This window comes from Ovis aries, chromosome 7, assembly GCF_016772045.2.
Source record: "Ovis aries strain OAR_USU_Benz2616 breed Rambouillet chromosome 7, ARS-UI_Ramb_v3.0, whole genome shotgun sequence".
Taxonomy (NCBI): domain Eukaryota; kingdom Metazoa; phylum Chordata; class Mammalia; order Artiodactyla; family Bovidae; genus Ovis; species Ovis aries.
Window position 1 is genome coordinate 42,076,730 of NC_056060.1, and position 20,557 is coordinate 42,097,286.

A 20,557-nucleotide genomic window follows, 5' to 3' on the forward strand; every position below is an offset into this window, starting at 1 on the left:
GGTGTGTATTCTGTTTTATACCCTGGGATGCAGAAAGCATGTAAACCGACTTCTTTCCCTTCCCTCAAAGCACAACTACTGAGACCTGGAGAAGACTTTTCAGCCATTAATATTCTACTAGTCGTGACAAAGAGGAATTGGGTCAGTGTCTTTTTCAGAATACGTGATATGAAGCTATGGTTTAGGTCATAGCTGATATTCAGGATAATCATTATTAATTTTTAACACATTGGTCACTACAGAAAGACAAATAGCTCCTTAAATATTTTAAATTTCTTATGTTTTATCACATGTAGTGATCCTGTCTGCTGAAGAGCTTTAGTAAGCAAAAGCAGTTTAGCCAAAAGAGCAAAAGAATGCCAGCTGAATACTGGTGTAGCAATTTTGGGCATATCAGTAACTCTGGGAGAGGGAACAGTCCCTCTCCCAGAGGGAGAGTGCTTATAATGGGTATGTGTCAGGACACACTTTCCCTCAACTTGGTCAGTGAGCGTCATTTTCCTCTGGTCTTTGCCTGGACTGCTTTCCCTTTCCACCTGGAACTGGCTGATTCTGGAGTTGGGGGCCTCTGCTTGAAAGAAACAATCAAGAATTATCAAAGCAAAGATTGACTGGGGATCAAACTAATTATTTACTGACTTTTGGGCTTGAGGCAAAAAAAGGATATTTAAGTGGTGTATCTCTTTTTGACTTACTGAATATTTATTTTTTCATTAGCAGACACTGTATTAGAACTGAGTAACTAAATGGGAAACACTTAGAGAAAATCTGTCTTATACTATTGATTTTTACACTTTTGAAGACAGAATTTCTCAACTGATTTCAACATGTACAGTGCACTAGAGATTTCTACGAATGTTGTAGACTCTTTGGAAGTGTGTAGTCTTTGACGTCTTAATTTTGGAATTCAAAGAGGAAAAGCAAATTGACAGGTACATTAACCCAGCTTCCTTTATGCTTGTGTAGAATTCTTAGTTATCGTCCTGTCTGGTATGAAAAGCTTCATAACTTAAGCAGCCTTTGGATACTAGTTCAACAAAATGGTTGTATTTCAGAGCAAAATAAGGCAAAATATGTCACTACGAGTTGCACAAGCAGCATTAAAGATGAGTTCCAGTTCAATTATAAATAAGCTGTAAAATAATTTGCTTTTTTGGGAGGAATTTAAAGAGACTAAGAAATGAATGAAGAAGGTGACGTTTCCTTAAATGATCTAATAAGTACCCCAAGTCACAATTATGTCCCACTGGTACATAATTTACAATGAAAGGTGGTATTTTAATCTTTCTTAAGTGTGGCATTAATTGCAGTTGAGAAGTGAGAAACAAATCTGTTTTGAAAATCTCCTTTTAAAAGAAGGAATGAAACACCCTCTTTCCACCCTGGGACAGTTGTACACTCTGTCACCAAGTCCTCCATTCCAATTTAGAACATCAGGGCATTATTTATAAGGAAACTGTTAATACAAAAGATTGGGTGCAAAAGATTCCAAAGGACTAAACTGCTCTCCAGAGGGTCAGATAGAAAGTGCATTCCCCAGAAGCAAAAATAAGGTTTGGATCCAATTCAGTCCTATGAAAAATCAGTTAATTCCCTGGGATGTCATACATGTTGTCAAAATTAAAAGGAACAAAATCTCTTTTTTCTCTGGGCTTTGAAAGCTATCATTATGCCTCTCACTTTGGATTTTGTAAAATCTACCCAAATTTGTTCAGGTATGATTTACCTACCTTGAAGAATTTGTCCTGGAAATGCATATTCTTCTAAGTAAACACAATTTTGGGGGGAGATGGTGGGCTGATGCTCAGAGTCAGAGAGAGTAAAGCACAGGCAGACAGGAAATATCTCCAGTGGACCGTATACTGTTCTTTATTTGATCCTTTATTAACTATTCCTATTAGTGTTGAATTTTCAGTATCACAGGCAGTCTGTAAGAACCACCCTGAAGGATACAAGAGGTGGCTACACTTGTTTATAGCATTTGCTGAAATAATTAACAGCTTTCAGCAGTAATTTTGAAGAAAACCAGGGTGTATTAATTGTAAAGAATTTACAATTCTAAGTTTACAATTCTGTTCTAAGTTTAAAGTGTTAGAGACAAACAACCCTCTGCGCCCCCCAAACAAAAACAAAACCCTGAAGTCCAGAAAGATTAAGGAACTCATTTAAGTCACACTACCAGCTGTGATGTGATTGGATAAGGACACAGGCAGATCAATTCCTGGTGGATACAATTTTGGGGGTGGTAAGGTCATTGCTCTCTTTTGTGCCTTGGAAATGTATAAAATGTAAGGTTGATGCTATAGGCCATGGGGCATGTATTGGTGGTCTCAGGGGTGACCCAGCTTTGTGCAGCTGATCTAATTATCATTCTCCAAACCCTGCATTATACTGAGGATGAATCTTTCTTATCTATATATAGAGTAGTTCTGGGACTGTGGTGGATACAGATTGAAAGGCAAACACATCACTCTACCCTTTGGGATTCTGGCCACATGGGATGGGTAGGCTGAGAGCAGATGACGTTCTTTTTCTCCCAAAAGGTTACATCTTCTCCTGTGGGATGGGTGGGGGATATCTTAGTGCAGCAAGGTTTAAGAGTACAGTAGCTACCCTGGCCCCTGATTACTATAAAGTATCTGCAAAGAGATTGTGAACAAAGGCATCTGGGGTCAGGCTGGGCCTATGTTCTGCCTACATTCTGCCTGCATCACTGACTATTCTCTGGGTTATTTCCTATGATGTGTGGGAGAAGGCGCTATCACACTTGAAAGGGAACTGTGATGCTGAGAGTCTAATGGGGGAGAAAAGGGCATTTTAATCTTTATGAATAACCTCTTCTATGTCCCTTTTTTAGAAAGCAATTTCTAAGATATCATTTTAAGAATCCCAACCCTTTAGTTGTCATTAGATAAAACAATCCTGGAAAGTGTTGGGCAGGTGGCTCCTGTGGATGTTCAAGAAAGAGGATTCTTGAGAGCACATTTCCTCTGTGCTCTGAGCTCCTGTGTGTGGGCAGTGCTGGAATTTACAGCCTTATCTAGAGCCTGATTCTCTCATGATCACTGATTATTCTTCCCACTTGGCCTCACAGTCAAGATCTGGAGGGCTGAGAGCTTCTGTGAATAAGTAGCTCTTTGGTTTCGACCTGAGCAGGGCTCCCAGTTCCAGATCTCACTTGGTGGGGTCCTTCCAGGACCTCAGAGATGCAGCTCTGACATCCTTTTCCTTCCCAGGCAGCAACTGGCCACTGCCAGCTGAAAAACGTCCACGCTGGGAAGAACCTCAGCCTGGGCAGGTGTATGTATGTGCGTGTGTTAAGGAATGACAGCCATTCCCACATCTCTTTCTTAAAGTAGGAATATTATTCTTTAGAACAAAACTCTAATGTGACTCTTTGAAAGTGTTGAAAGTCCTATTGCTGCCTGGGGTTTCTGGATGAATACGTGAAGCAGCTACACAGTACTGCTTCCACAAGCTGTTTTCAGACATTTAGCAAATAGACTTAGGATAGTTTTCTCTCTTTCCCTCCTTTTGGTTGAGTGCAAATAGCACTGTTCTAATGTCAGCATCAAAATGTACTGCACTGGGCATTGGAGCTGAAAGGCTTGGGCCTGACACATCATTTATCCTCTCCTGGGCTCCATTTTGCCATATGTAGAGTGGGAATAACAACAATAATATTTTCCTCCCAGAGTGTGGTAGGTAGAATAATGACCTGCCAAAAAAAATGTCCATGTCATAATCCCCAGAATCTGTGACTATGTCACCTGATATGGCAAAGGGAACTTTACAGATGTGAATAAATTAAGGATCTTGAGATGGGAGATTATCCTGGACAAGCAAGGTGGGCCCAAGGGATTTAATCACAAGGATCCCTTGTAAAAGGAAAACAGGAGGATCAGAGTCAGAAAGAGATTGGAAGATGCTATGCTGCTGGCTTTGAAGATGGAGGAAGAAGAATGAGTCAAGGAATATAGGTGGTCTCTAGAAGCCGGAAAAAGAACAGAACAGATTCTTCCCTAGAACCACTTCCAAGGAATGCAGTCCTGCTGATGCTTCACTTCTAGCCCAGTGAAACCCATTTAAGATTCTGACCTCTAGAATTGTAAGGTGAAAAATTTGTGTTGTTTTAAGCTACTAACCTTGTTGTAATTTGTTAAAGCAGCAATGAGAAACTCAAACATAGGGTAAATCTGGAATGCTACAGCAAGAGAACAGAAGAGAGGTTTAGACACTAGTGATGGGTACAGAGGTACAAAGTCTATATAGTGGTCTTAGAATAAACAGAAAAGAATCTTTATGTTTTCCTTAGGCCCTTACAGAAAACGGACTGCGTTTATACAATTCTTCACTGAATTTCAGTATCCTAAAAATATTTGCTGACTTTCATATTGCTGTCATTTTTACAGAATCTTTTAAAGGATAATGAAGAAAGTTCTTAGAAGCTCTACACAAAATGAAGTAGGGCTTATTATCATAGTATTTGGTGAGGGGAGAGGGAAGTACTTACATTCCATAAAGCCTTGTGAGATATACTTGAATACCCTGTTACCAAGAGTTCCAGAATATATACTGACTTTTAAATGTATAATGTGGAAATCATTCTAAAATACATTCGTACTTACTGACTTTCTTAATCTGAGAATATGCACCAAGAACATTCGCTTTTGATTTTTTGGATTTTTCAGTTTTTCCAGTTCCTCTCTTTGGTCAAGGTTGCCAATAGCCTCGATTCACTTTTATACCAAATTCTTCTTCTCTCCTCTAACGTGATGCCTCCAATCTGTTGCACTCTTTGCAAATGAGTCAATGAGCTCAATGGAATTGTGGGTAAACTAAGAGTAAGCGAGAGCCAAGGGACACCAAGGGCTCTGCTGTGAGAACATCACAAAAGCTTCTGTATCTTTTTTTTGTTTGTTTACCAATCATAGGTCATTGTTGCTTATATCTTGATTCTAAGATGACTACCCATGTTGTAGGGTGGATATCTTGGTTCTGGAGAGATGGGGGGTACCGTAGATTTTTGCCACCCTGAGCCAGGTGCCATGAGATTCAGGGAGGAGGAAGAATAGAGCCCATAAACTCTAGGGCAGGGCCATGCTATGCATACCTGTGATCATGAAATCAGCTGCTCAGTTAATGTTTTTGAGAGAATGAGGATTCTTTTGCAAAGTCAGCTCAAGGCATATTTTGAAGTCTCTGCCTTGCATACAGTTATTCCTTCTGTTTAGATTTCTCTCTCTCTCTCTGAGAAGTCTTTCCTTCCCTTTATATCATACTCATTTTCCCTTCAGGATGTTGTATTTCATGCCACTATTAGATGTAAGACAATCATATTTTCTATGAAAATATGAATTAAAAACTTTCTCTTAGAAACGTTTTTACTTTTAGAAGAAGCTGCTTGTTAGTTGAAATTAAACTCTAAATACTAGAATTAAGGTGATATTAAAAATGGAATAGCTCATACCTTTCTTGTGTAAAATCTGGAAGCAATTTGCAAACATAGATCAAGAGTCTTTAAAATGTTCATATTCTTTAGTAATTCTTAGAATGTGTCCAAGGAGCATGATCTTTTTATGCAAAGGTTTGTATTTTTTGCACAGAAGGTGCAACTCTCTGTGCTTTAATTTCCTGAAGGATTGGTGAGCTGCAGCTTCTTTTCTGCTGAGAAGGCTGCATGAAGTCGCTCCCTAGCTCTGAGAGCTGAGGGGAGTCAGGGAAAGATCTTTTACCAGCCAGATAATAGTATTAGTGAATTATTTGAGTGCTAGGAATATTATCTTTGGTCTATCTTTATTTTTTTCTCCAGATTTGAAACAAAGGGGAAAAAAAGTACACAGTCTGTTTAGATAGGTAGGAGAAAAGTAGGGGGAAATAAACAAAAATTTTCTGTCCTATTCTCACCCATGTCTAAATTTTTTTTGGCAGGAGAATAGACTTCAAGACACAGAATAAGCCTGAGGACTTTATTAACAGAGCCTTGTTATATAATATTTTAAATAAATACTCTTTTGCAGATGGTTTCAGAGACTGTCCCACAGCCATCACAGATATTAAATGAATCATTTAGAAATATATATATAAAACCAGGCTATGGGCCTTATTTTAAAATTTCATTAAAATTCTTAACTGCCTACAGTTAAGCTTCTTCTTCAGTCAGGATACTTTGGTTTAGATCTGCAGCTGGCCTTATTCTCATGGCAGTTTTAAGTCCATTCCCAAGAGCTTTGCTTTTAGGGAACTAACTAGACTTGAATTCATGTAATAATGTGTTTTCCTTTCCTTATCTCTTTTGGTAACACATTCTTATTGTTTTCCTGATTCCCTTATACAAATCATGTCTTCCTTATGGTCCCTTTTCCTTTTCTCACAGTGTTTATCACAACTTGTAAATATGCAATATTTGTGTGTCTATTTAAGGCCTGTCTCTCTTCCTAGACTGTGAACTCCGTGACATCTGGGGTGACCTCTGCTCAACCTTGTATACCCATATCATAGCATACAGCAGACACTTATCAAATAATGCCCAACAAATAGACAAATATATTTGCTTTTGAAAAAAAAAAAAAAGGTAAGAATTCACAACGAACAATGTGGACCTTTGCTCTCCCCCACATAACGTTTTACCTTTAGGTCAGCAGAAGGTTTTGTGATAGTTCAAAGGGTAAAGTGACAAGTGATTTCAACCTTGGACTAAATGCATGAAAATACAAGTTAGACTTGCTATCACATATGCAACTGTACCCTTCTGTGATACAGACTTTTTATTTTGAACCTTGGAAAGGGGTTAATTCTTGCCAAAAAGAACATAAAAGATTTTGTTAAAGTAGAAAGCAAACCAACCATCCCACCCACAAGAGCAGCAAAGAAAAAAACCTCAAAAGTGAACCTTTTCAGGAATGGTAGGAAATGAGGTTAATAAAGTATAAATTCATTTAATGTTATCAAAACTCTGTTAACAGCATTTTCTCATTGATTTCTAAAAAACAAAAATGAGGTATAATTCTTTAGGTCTATATTTTTCTCAATGGTTACAGATTGAACAAATCTCTCTCTCTCTCTTTTTTAACAAGCTATTTGCTATGTTATTTCTTGCTTTCTAAATCTTGTCTTACTGTTGTAATGAATTAGAATGAGGGAGAAACAAATAGAACAAACCAAAGTTATGGAGAAAGTATGTGTGTGAACTTTATTTCATCATGAGAAAATCACTTCTGTGCAGTAACAGAGAATACTGACATCTACACGATGATAGGGTGTTCTTTGTATTTAGATACATACCTTATATTTGTACACAATATATAAAATTCATGGAGGAAATTAATTTCTACAGTACAGTTTCTTTGTTGGAAGAGGACTTGTTCCGTTAGTTTCTTTTAGAAAATGACCCCCAGTTCTGTGACTGTGGTACCAAGGATCGCAGTTCCAATCCTGTAATTTATTAGACACCATAATCTTATGAACATTAATCGAAACTTAGAAACTACATCCTCCTGCAGGATGAAAAGAGAGATGTAAGTGCTCAGGCTGCTATGTTGTAACTGATTTTAGCAGAATAGTATGATTTCCATGATGCATTATGAATAGAAATAGTTTTCCCTTAGGTCTGGTGAACAAAGATTAACAACATTGCTACAAATTGTCTGCCTGCTCTGATGGCATGCACTTCACTCTTTAATCAAACTGTTGTATACACACATGGGAAACCAGGCCATCCCCCGTGAGGCCCTTCTGCATGGCACCTAGGAAGGCTCCTGGAGGGCTTTAGCACTTAGCTTTGGGAAGGCAATTGCTCTCAAGCTGGTAATTCTCCTCCCAGAGAGAAGCTGCCAAAATGAGGGTCCCAGAGGAGGCTTAGCTACCACATCCCTATAACCCGAGTCAGGGTAGGTCACGTGGGTTTGTCCCTTTCATTGAATTCTTCTCTTTGAGTAGCATCACTCAGACACACAAGTGCTCCCTAAGTGTGGTTTTCACAGCTAGGGGCCTTGCAACCTTGCCGTGGGATTTAAGTTGTGCTTGTTTTTAACCATGTGAACCATTTTAGAGGGTGACCGGCACATGCTGAGGTTTGTGGGAAGTGGGAGAAAACGCCACCACAATTCTTTCAGCTAACATTTTGAATGTGAACAAAATCAACAGAATTAGCTCTGCAGAGGGAAGTTATGGAGAATGCCATGGGACGGGGGTGGCTCCTGTGATTAAAATGACACCCAGAAGGTCGGAAAATGCTTTGGCACCGACCACAAATTCCTCACCATAGGTTGAATTTCATGTATAATGATTGCTTTTAGAGTGAAAATGTGAAGTGGCTCAGAGGTTATACCTGGCCATCAAATCCAAGCCCCTCTCCTGAGATGGGTGGCTTGCCTCTGATGACCAAGATATTTACAGTATAGCCAAGAAGCAAAAGTTTTCTAGAGATGGACCTGTGCAGAGGGCCCAGGCAGGCTAACCAAGCCTAGAGGGACTGGCAGAGGTGAGAATGGCCAGGTAATGCCGGGGTGCTGGTCTCCTCCTGTCTGGTGCCCACAGGGAGCCTGGTCCTGGTGCATGAAGGTTAACCAGGAGTGGCCAACAGGCCCTCTTGGCACAGCCCTGGGCCCCATACCCCTTGGAAACACATTCAATTGGATAAATCCACAGCTGGAAAAGACCTTGGCCCCACCCTCAGACACGAGCAAGTGCTACAAAGCAGTTTAGAATCCTCTGGGCAAAACTGGCCAGTGACTTGTGTCGTGGAGAATGGGAGCCTGCCCTAGAGCCTAAGTAACATTCGCCTCACACACCGCGGCACATTCAGGCCTTCACTTGTCAGCTTCTTCCGCTGTAGCTTATTTAGAGTGTTATCAAAGGAAGCCGCCGGCCCAGGCCTTTGGAGCTGCTGCTGTGGACACTTTGGTCTGATCCCGTCCACACACCATGAGCTCTCTAAATGCAGGAGAGAAACAGCGGCTCTGTGCCAGAATGCAGGGCAAGTCATGGAAACACTTGTGAATGTGGGCAGTGGTGGGGTTACCTCCGGGCTTGCCAGCCATTCTAGATGCCTCGCAGTTCTCGCTCTGAGGGATACTGCTGAAGGGCCTTACCCTCGGACGTCTGCAGGACCAGCGTCTTGCTGTACTGGCTGACTCCTGTTTTGTTGAAGGCCTTGATGCGAGCATTGTATGTGCTGTTGAAGTGAAGACCATCCACCGTGCACATGGTCTCCTTTCCAACATATACTTCCTGTGGGTCAGAAAAGATCGGGCCACCATTTAACTCTAAACTTGGCTCAGACAGTAAAGAATCTGCCTGCAGCGCAGGAGACCTGGGTTTGATCCTGGGGCTGGGAAGATCCCCTGGAGAAGGAAATGGCAACCCACTTCAGTACTCTTGCCTGGAGAATTCCATGGACAGAGGAGCCTAACAGGCCACAGTCCATGGGGTCACAAAGAGTCAGACATGACTTAGCGACTAATACAATACTTTGTTCTAAGTTATTCAGGAGGCAAGTGTTGCAGGATGGATAAGAGAAGGTGCTTTGGGGTCCGCCTGATCTGACTCATCCTGTGAAATACTGGGCTCTGAACTGACCTCTTTTAGCTTCAGTTTCCTTCTCTGTAAAACTGGGACAAAAATACCTATCTTATGAGGTTGGTGTGTAGATTATATAAGGTCATATGTGCAAACTGACTAGCGTAGTGCCTTGTATTTAGCATGGGTCTGTCAGCTCACTGAATGCTAGTTATTAGCAAATAGGGCTTCAAAGATTAAAACCAGGTATTTGGGGTCACAGGAGTCAGACAAGACTGAGCGACTAAACCACCACCACCACAGATAGCACTATCCTTATTAAGCTGGCATAATATATTATATATAATATGATATAATATATTCAGTATATTATACCTACTGAGCTCTTTATTCACCAGTATGATTTATATTTAAAAAACAGGTTTGGAAACATGAATGTGGTCTCTCCGGTATGTTTATAATCCACTGATAGCTTCAGGAACTGGCACAAAGATGACATTCAAAGCAAAAGAGTTTCAAAGTGCAGGAAGGGAAATCATGACTTTTCAGATTTTTCCTCATAGTACAGAGGGAAGAGGGAGGAAACAGGGAAGGGAGGAAGAGTGATATTTCAAAAGTTTAAAATAAATACCAGCATAATGCATCGTTAGCATAGGTTAGGTATTTACCTCCCTCTTTAGCTGTACATGTTGCAACATTATGCTGATGTAATGAGTAAAGATAGTTTGAGCCCCAAGCACAGCCTCAAATTGACAGCTCCTTAGGGGGAATGCAAGGAAGACTGGCGGCTGGGGCTTCAGTATGCTAAGAATTTTATATGAATGATTCAAGTGGCTCTTAACATCAATGCATGAGGCACATGTTATCATTATCATCTCCTTTTTACAAATGAGGACCTGAAGGCTCAAAGAGGTGAGAAATGGGCACAGTCCCACAGCTTTAGGGGCGCGGTCGGGGCTGGAAGGCAAGCAGCCTGACTTCAGAGCTTGCAGGACTGCAGGTACTTTCTCTTCAGAAGGGAGGGGCAATTTCTATTCCGGGACTCCTTCATCCTTCTTCGATGGGACAAGGATGAAGGCCTCAGATGAAGGGTGTGCAGGCCCTGCTGGGTTGGGTCTGAGGCTCTGAGTTGGGTCCTCTGTGGTCGTCACCAGTTTGGTTAAGAAGTAGGTTTGGCAACCCACTCCAGTATTCTTGCCTGGAAAATGCCATGGACAGAGGAGCCTGGTGGGCTTCAGTCCCCGGGGTGGCAAAGAGTCTGACTTTGCGATTAAACCGTCAACCATCAGGTTCTCCACTTACCCGGAACTGACCGCCGTTGCCGTCATCCAGCTCCAGAATGTATCCTTCCGCGGGCACCGTGGACAGAGGCGGCTGTTTCCAAGACAGCGTGGCGCTGTTGTTGTGGGTGCAGCAGTCCTCCAGCTGCAGGATGGGAGTCGCTGGGACTGGAGAGGAAGCTAAACAGAAATTAGTGTAACCCTGACTTCTGTGGAGCTGTCAACACGTCAGCATCTAGGAATGCTCAACACCCACTTGTAAACAAGTGGCTGAACTAAGTTTCTAGCCTGGGGAGCGAGGGGACCTGAGTAGGATCTGCCTCACAGAACCTCCAGGCGTGGCAATGTTTCTTCACTGGTGCCTTTCCAAGCTCACAGCAGCGTTTCCTACCTTAACCAGAGAGGAGACGACTGCTGTATTCTCATCCACTTCAGCTTGGAAGGCCTCACCTCTCAGGGTCATCCACTTCAGCTTGGAAGGCCTTACCTCTCAGGGAAATGTTTCCTGTGGTGTCTGGATTTCCCATCTTGCCCACTAAAGCCTTTATAGTTCATCTATAACATGGTTGATACATGTATCGTAAAGTTATTCTGAAACTTAAACTGCATTTAATAAAATGGGGACTGCCTATGCCGAGAAACAACTCTGAAACCACTACGTAGGTGTCTAAATTTCTTTCATTTTTTATTAGTGATTCCACTTAAGATTTTGTGCACATAAGTAGCTATAGCTGTGGATTTTTGAAAATTTGGTACCAAGGGATACAAAAGTGATTTCTCAGTTTTTAAACTTCTGAGGAATTTGACAGCATTCTTTCCAGGTAGCTATGCCTTGAAAATGGCACTAGCCCAAGTGTGTTTTTGTGTTGGTGTTTAGCAGTCAACTGTGAGCCGGAGAATACTATGGGAACAGATGGGGGCTAGCAGGGAGGGTCAGAGTGTCCTCCTGACCTTGTGAAAACCTGTCACAGTGTTACTAGTCTCAATACCCCCCTCCCCCTTCTGTGCTGAGTCTTGTATGAAACCTGCAGATTAAGAGCACCTTCAATCATACAGACATACAAATATCAGGGAATGAATAATCCTAGTTCCTAAGGTATGAACTCCGTTGATGAATCTGGGAGCAGTGTTTTCACTAACTGCTTAAAAATTGTTTTCAGCACTAAAACATGGTTTTATTTTTGTAGCACTTTTAACATGGGAAAGAATGGTTTGGACCACGTCCAGGGACATTCAGATGAACAAATGTTAATTGTGGAATACCTGGTATGCTATACCAAAACTGAACTCAGACTGTCATGCCCTAAATTAAGTCTGTTCCTTGCCAGTCACCCCAACTAAGAAGAGAGTTACTTTAACAGTGGCTTAGAAAAAGGTTTTATGGTGGATAACCTAGAAAATAAAAGAAGGGACTAGAATATAAGAGATGTAAAGGTGAAGCAGGTCTATTATACTTAAGAAGGCTGATACATTACAAGAAAACCATGTCCAAGTTAACACATCAAACAATTAAATCAAAATTATGACTGGTGAATTGGAGGTCATCAGTTTATGAAAGGAAATCCTGTTTTGAGTTTCAAATGGAATCTTATCAGAGAACAATGGCTTTGCAGCCTCAGAGGTCCCAGAACATCTAGATTTGGAGGAAATGCACTGCTTTAGGCTTCCCTGGTGGCTCAGATGGTAGAGAATCTGCCTGCAATGCAGGACACCCAGGTTCAATCCCTGAGTTGGGGAGATCCCCTGGAGAAGGGAATTGCTACCCACTCCAGTATTCTTGCCTGAAGAATTCCATGGACAGAGGAGCCTGGCAGGCTACAATTATGCTGTCAAAAAGAGTCGGACACGACTGATTAACACTTTCACTTTCATTCACTAAATAGACTACAGGACTGACTGGAAGAGGTGGCAGAAGACAGAACTCCTTTGAATGATTCTATACATAATAGATATCATCTAGGAACCTGTTCCCCTGGAGGAGGGCATGGCAACCTACTCTGGTATTCTTGCCTAGAGAATCCCCATGGACAGAGGAGCCTGGTGGGCTACAGGCCATGGGTCTCAAAGAATCGGACATGACTGAGTGACTAAGCATATCACAGAAACCTGTTACTTAACTGGAGGTTAATTTAAGGTCACTATTTCAGTTAGAAACTTACTTTGTCATTTAAATTTTTTCTATAGTAAAAGAATACCTCTTAACATATTAACAGTGGAGTAAAATCTGACCCTGAATACCCTTTAGAAGGGCTGATGCTGAAGCTAAAGCTCCCGTACTTTGGCCACCTGATGTGAAGAGCTGACTCAGTGGAAAAGACCTGATCCTGGGAAAAATCGAAGGCAGAAGAGGGTGAGAGAGGATGAGATGGTTAGATGGCATCACTGATTCAATGGACATGAACTTGGGCAAATGCCAGGGGATGGTGAGGGACAGGGAAGCCTGGTATGCTGCAGTCCATGGGGTCATGAAGAGTCAGACACGACTTTGCGACTGAACAGTAACAACAACAAAATCTGATAAATTTAAGCAAATTGTTCTTCAAAGGGCTTCTAGAGATAGGCAGTCAGTCTCCCTGGGAAATACTTGCTCTTAACTGTTGGTATTGCTAAGGGCCTTCCATAAAATAACAACTCCTTGGACTTTCTTTATTTCATTATCTGCCTTATCAGTCTTCATTTTCCCTTTTTTCATGTTTCAGGCAAGTCTACATTTCACCAGTTTTAAAATCAACAAATAAGATCCAGAAAATGGTTTCAACTTGAATCACACAAATGCTTTCAATGTCTCTGATAAGAAACTCAAATTTCCCACATAGTCATAGGTATAATTAAAAGATTCATTGAAATATAGTGTCATGTGTAATTAAAACATGTGAACTTCATTTGTAAGTACTCAGTGCGATACACTTTCAAAGGACAAGGAGCTAGAAAAAAGTCTAACTGGTCTCTAATCTTCAGATCTTAACACTATCCCAAATTTAAACAAATGAACAAAACAAACAAAAAAAGCAAATTAAGAGAGAAAGAGAGGGAAGAGAGAGAGATGGAAGGAACCTGGGAACATCTGCATGTGTCTAAATCTATTTCTCAATGTGCTGAGAATTATTTTTTCTTTTTCCTTATTTACCCCAAAGTGACATTGCATATAAAAGGAAATGTGATAAAATTACAGTCTTGTTAACAAAGACTAAGGCTGGCATTTCAGAACAAGAGATTTTATACTGGGTTTTATATCTTTGTTACCCCTCTTCAATTTATTAGGTATAAAATAAATGGTTTACAAGAATCCAGAGTATTTTCAAATTGATTTATCTTATGCTTTGGAAATGGATAGCATTACAGTTGCTGGGCTGAACTCTGAAAGAAAAGGTTTTGTTTTATTGAAATTCCTATAACTGGAGCTACCATAACTGTCTTAACACATTCATGATCATTCCTGGACATCTTTATTTTTCCTAAATAACTAGTTTCCCCTGATCTGATGAGAATTCTAGTACCCAGTATCCTCCTAGCCTGTGAAATCAAGTTTCCGGCTAAAAATTCGCTTAGACACAGAATGGTAGCTGTTCTTACTGACTTCCTTGGGGTCTGGAGGAGCCTCATCTCAAAATTAAATTCTGCCACTGTGGCCTGTTCATACCAAGGTTTTCAAAAGTCTTACCTTTTTAAGGTCATTCTAGTGCAAATGATCTCTCATGATTTTCATATTTACTTACTTTTCTCTCTAACCCTTCAGACTGACAGCCCTCACACCATCACGAATTCCTCTGTGCGGGATAACAAGAGTGTGGTGAGGACAAGGGGCAACAGGGAGCTGTGCGGAGCCGCGAGAACATGTGCGAGGTGGAAACACTGCCGAGGGCCAGGCTGTGGGGAGGAGCTTATGCGTCCATGCATTTAACTTTCAACACCAGCCCACAAGGTAGGTACTGTGATGATCTCTATTTGTAGACAAGGGAACTGAAACACAGGAAGGATTCAGGGTGAGGCAGTGGCAGAGTGGGGTTTTGACGCCCAGCAGGTTGGCTCCATGGGCTGGATGTTTACATCACTGCCTCTCCAGTCTGGGGCTCAGGAATAGTGAATTAGAGGGAGAGTGCAGGCCTAATTCCAAGAGCAGTGTTTCTTCTCAGTCCCTATAATGTGAACGATAAAGCTTCTCAAGAATTGCTGGTATAGATGATAATAGTTCACCTTCAGAGCTGTAGTGGCTGGGAGAGCAGCTTTACTGTCATCATCTCCGAAGGTTCCTTTGTGGACTGTCATTCCTTTTTATGATGGTTGAACAATACAAATAGCATCTGAGGAAAGTTTAGACTTCAGCACAAGAATGGGCTGTTTCTGGAAAGCTGGCATCAGTACTTTGCTGAGGATAAACTTGCACACAAGGCTCTGAGGACATGAATTCCAGGCCCCCAGAGCATGAACAGATTTCATGCAACTTCCCACATGTGGGGGCTTCCCTGGTGGTTCAGTGGCAAAGAATCTGCCTGCAATTCAGGAGATGCAGTTTCGATCCCTGAGTTGGGAAGATGCCCTGGAGAAGGGAATGGCTACCCATTCCAGCATTCCTGCCTGGGAAATCCCATGGACAGAGGAGCCTAGTAGGCCACAGTCCATGGGGTTGCAAGAGTTGGGCACAACTTGGCGACTAAACCACCACCCCATGTATGCTCATCCCTATCTCTGCCAAACCCCTGGGTCTTCTTTTTCCGTGATCTATAGGAGAATCTGTTTAGATCACATTGTCCTTGCCCATGACCTCGGTGCATATTCAGGGCTTTTTAACATTCAACATGAGTTAATGGAGATAAATGTGTCCTTAGGTGAGTAGAGGCACTCAAGAGATTGATATCTGTTGGTCTATGTGTTAAAAAGGCTTGATGGACTGTCAGGTCAATGTATCACCCAGGGTCAGAATGAACACCCTGACATCTGGCGTTTTCTTTCAGCGCTAACTCATGAACCTTGGGATACTTTGTGTCCTTAAAAATTCTGGGGTAATAATATTTTTCTGGGAGAGAGTATGTATCTGGAATCTATCCTGAGCCAAGCAACAGAGCCCTTGATAGACTGGCAAAAAAGATATGAAAATTTCCTTCCCATGACCAGGTAAAAGTTGAAAATAGCAATTTAGGATTAAGGAAAAAAAATGTTTCTATTACTCTATAATAAAAACAGAAAACAAAGTTTAATTGGTTGTTGTCTACAAAAGAAAAGCCTGAGAGATCAAATACCACTGCCAGTAGTCTGGAAAGAGGGTAAGATGATTTTCTAATCAAAATGCAACTGGAAAAAGGCCCTTACATTTTGTGATGTTTGAACAAAGAGGGTACCAACATTCTTCACTCAGATCTCAATTGCTTGAGGGGGATATGGAATCCAAAAGAGCAGATCAGTTAAATCCTTAGCTAATAAGAGAATAATTTTAGACAATGCATTTTAGTTGAGTAGCAGATGCTGTGAGAATATTTTAAAATGGGCAAGAGACCTATCTTCTCTGATGTTAAAAAAAAAGGCATCTGAGATAAAATTTCAAAATCTGAGAGATTCTCAAATTTTGAGTCAGGAAGTAGACAGATATTTTAGTTGTAAGTTTGCGTCACAGACTTAAATGCCTATTTCAAGTAACTTTGAAAATATTAAACTTTCTACTAATCCACTTAGCACAACTAGAAATTATATATTAAAACCAACATATTGTTGGTCTTACAATGGTCAGATTAACACCATTTCAAGTGCTGCTTAAATTTGGCTATTATTACATGGATATGAGGGTGCAATTTCTTGAGATGTTTTTCCTGACTGTGAAGCTCAGTTTGCTAAACTGACTATGAATATCCTAAGAAAATAAAAAGACCAACAATACACTAGGCATGGTTGTGTATGTGCTAACAGACATCAAAGGGGCAAGCAAGAGAAGTCTTAACTACAGGTAACTGAGTTCTGGGTCATGACCTTTCAGCTTTTTCTCTCCTTTAAAAGTGTGACAGATAAAAATTATTCAGATTTTAAGGAGGACTGGGCTCTTACTGAATTAATTAAATTTAGTGAACACAACACACACACACATAAACATATAAATTAACTCCTCAGAGGGATACTTATCAGAAGTAAATTCACATGAAGTATTAAAAAGAAAAGGAAAATGGAACAATCCAGTCTCATACCAAGTGGCCTACTGTATTAACTTCATACGTAACTGTCTTGGATAATTTTGAATTCTAGGTGAGTTTTTGCTATAAGAGTGTTCTGCACTTTGGCCTTTCACATGCATGGCATTCTCTGCTGTGTGTACAGTCATGTCCACAGTTACGCTTGTGTACAGCCCTAAGTGGCCAAGTGATAATGCTTTAGGAGTGTGATCTGTGATGCACAACACGTGAACCTGTAATTGCTACTTCCAAGGAAGGGCCTGTTTACTCCAATACAGTTGTTACCACTGTGTCAGCTGGCGTGGACTCCACCATGGCAGATGGACATCTCTCAGAATGGATGGGGGGGGAGAGGGCTTTCAGCTGATTAAAGCATCTGAAAGCCCTGAGGCCGCTATGCTCTACCTACCCCTCCTCCTGCCCCTTCGCCAAGGCTAATTGGATTGACTCTTTTTTTTTTTTCTTCTCTCTTTCACCAAAAGCCCTTACATTGCCCTTTTGTGACACATTTTCTCCTCTGAGCTACTTGTGACATAACCTTTCAATGATTCTACCTTGTTGAAGGAACTGGGGACAAAAAGAGGCTGATGAAGGGGGCTCTGCATATTACTGGGATGGTGGCACACCACAGGCTACCATGTAGGTGTTAAAAATTTTTTTTAAAGCCTGAAAGCATTGCTGCAACAACAACAAAAAATTTAATTTCTCAAGATTAAGAGAAGAATTCAGTTACTTCTTAAAGAAGTGGCTTAGTAAGGCACTAATTTTACAGCACAAACTAGAAGTTGTAGGTGTGGGTTCTGGAACCACGCTCCATGGGTTTGAATTCTGGCCCTGCCAGTCACTAGCTGAGTGAGCCCAGGCAAGTAACCCAGTCTTCTTGCACCTCAGTGTCCTCAGCTGCCTACTAGGATTGGGAGAATAAAATGAGTTAATCCATGGAAAGCATTTTGTAATCCATGGAGAGAGTATGTCTGATTTGGTAGGCAGCCAGTAAAAGCTAAATGTTTTTGTTACTACAACAAAGCATTTTTATTTACAATCTATACACTAGTTACTTTGAAAATTAATAAAGGCATTATCCCAAAGCAATAAATATTAAACAAAAAGATGAGGAAACTGAAGATAAAAGAGGACAAAACCTCATTAAGAGGATGAGAAAAGTACTGTACATTACCCGGGACAGGAATGTGTGTAGTATAAACCCCTAACACCTGCGGGGTTATATGGTTCTGTCTAATAAAAGGACGTATGCGGATTTTTCTTAAGACACAAAACTTCTAAACCATTGGATTCTAAGTTATTTATTATATGGATGCTTAAATTGGGAGAAGCAAAGAGCAAATCAATTGCTTTAGTTTTAAAAAAGATCAGAAAATGACAAAGTCATGGAGATGGAAGCCAGATCAGTGGGGATGGGGGACTAGAGGGGCAGATGAGGGAGAGCATTGATGGAGTAGTTCTGTATCCGGACTGCAGAGGTGGTTACACTGTGATGGCATGAACTACACATACGCACACACTGTACTGATGCCAGTTTCCTGGTTTTGATGTTATGTGACAGTTATGTCAGATGTAACCATGAATGGAAACTGGGTGAAGGGTATAGGGGACCTCTCCTTACTATTGTTGCAACTTACTGTGAATGTATAAGTTATTTCACCATAAAAAGGTTTTCAAAAATCAGAAATATGTTTCAAATGGGCTATTACTTACACTGCCATAAAAATATTATTGCATGGTTGGCTTGAATTTTTACCTTTTCTTCAAAGAGTTCTATTCCTTAAGATAATTTTAAGTACTTGTATGTCCCCTCAGCAGATACTACAAATCTTGAGATCTTGCCATACCTCTTAATTTTAGAGACCAGAAAATTTAAAATGTTAAAGTTTTTATTACATACTTTCATTTTCCTTCTGTACCCAGGCTCTCACTTTCCTGACCAGTATAGGCAAGCCAATTCTGATCCTCTCAAATTCCTGCTAATCCACGATCAACTGTCTGCCACTCTCTCTGTCCTTGTAGAAGCAGTTTCAATGCTGAACTCTCTTGATTTATATCAATATATCGGGGTTACCGTCTGTAACAAGATGTTATTTATGTACAGTGATGTTCTCTCTTTTTCTTCCTGTAATGCTGAGCATGTGAAATCTCTTATGTCTCTCAAAAAGGCGAGCATTGAGTCCATCTGATTTATCTGACATTCCAGCTACAAGGATATACATTTCCATTACACAATAAGATGGGAGCTAGTCCAGATTTTTGTTAACACTAACCAGAGGGGTGTGTGTGTGTGTGTGTGTGTGTGTGTGTGTGTGTGTGTGTGTGTGTACTTTCTCACCTCTCAGCTGATTTATAAACCTGGTGGCTGCCTTTTGTTTGCTGCAATCTGCAAGCTGCCTTTACCCTGCTTCCAGCAGGGAGTTGCTCTGACTGGGTGGGGCACAGGCACGCACCTTTCATCTGCACGAAGTCGAGCTGGTGGATGGACTGCAGCAGAGGGCTGTTGTCCAGACTCAAGTCGAAGTCCGTGGTCATCCTGGGAGTGAGTGTGCCTTTCCCCCACTGATCCTCAGTCAGGTGCACTCTCCTTATGAGGGCGTCAGAAATCTATTCAAACAAAGAGCATAGCCTAAGAAATACAACCCCACACTGGGCACCCAAATGCTCTTTGGCTCTCCCAGAGTGCTCCACCAACTGCCTTGGGACCCACATCCTTCCTGTCTCTATGCAGGCAGCGAGGAGCTTCTGATGATGAGAGTAACCTGTGATTTATCGTGAAAATCTGAATACTTCTGGGACTCAGAGGGATCACTATATATAACTAGAAGCTGTTAGTTGCTCTATTATATCATCTGGATACATGATCATGCTATTTATGACTGATTAGTTAAAAGCCAACAACATTCAGTAGTGATATGTTAGCAATTAGTGAAATCTACTAGCACCAACAATCATAGGTTTCTGATATGAGCTATGGGTATCATGTCAAGACCTAAGACCTAATGACTTTTATTAAGTGGTTCAGAGAGGTTGCATATGATCATCTGTAACACAGGATTTCCTGTATGTCATCTTCATGCATGATCTCATTCTTTGGTAGAGGACTTTTTCATTTCTTATATTTAGGCACCCCCCTCATCATTCTTGGCCAGTTTGGTAGAATGTTAGTTGAAAGGAAGCTACATGCTCCTTAATCAAAGGTCCATTAATCACTGGGATCAAAAGTTAAGTAAAATTTAGCTGACATCACAGCATGTCATTAAAGCAACACTAAAGAAACCATGAGACATCCAAACAATGAAAAAATTTCACTCTGTTTGGGAAATCACTGACTTGCCAGAAGGAGATGTAAAAAAGGGAGAAACGTGTATACTTACATTTCTGACAAAACTGTCCAAGATATTAGTAAAGGGACCCAGTTCTTATGCAAGGTAATAAGTTTGCTTTGGAGGAACTTAGAGGGAATTATGTTTTCATGATCAAACATAAACAAAAACAAATTTAAAAAGCCTTTTCAGTCTTGTAGCCCATGATGGTAGAGTCTTCTGAGAAGCAGTGAAGTTCCAAAGGCACCCACATCCATATGGCAACACAAAGGTG

General features: G+C 41.0%; 1 protein-coding gene across 12 annotated transcripts in view; it reads right to left on the bottom strand.

Moving 5' to 3' along the window:
• TRIM9 (tripartite motif containing 9) overlaps positions 1–20,557 on the bottom strand; it is a 123,092-nt gene that overhangs the window by 15,128 nt on the left and 87,407 nt on the right. For 9 of the 12 annotated variants that reach the window (XM_042252319.2, XM_004010522.6, XM_042252318.2 and 6 more), the window contains exons 5-7: positions 19,411–19,564; positions 10,822–10,979; positions 9,093–9,231 (exon numbers count right to left, since the gene is read on the bottom strand). In XM_042252319.2, the coding sequence (XP_042108253.1) occupies positions 9,093–9,231; positions 10,822–10,979; positions 19,411–19,564 (451 nt within the window). The remainder of the gene's footprint in view (positions 1–9,092; positions 9,232–10,821; positions 10,980–19,410; positions 19,565–20,557) is intronic. The other 3 variants (XM_027971731.3, XM_042252316.2, XM_027971726.3) reach the window with 1 other exon arrangement.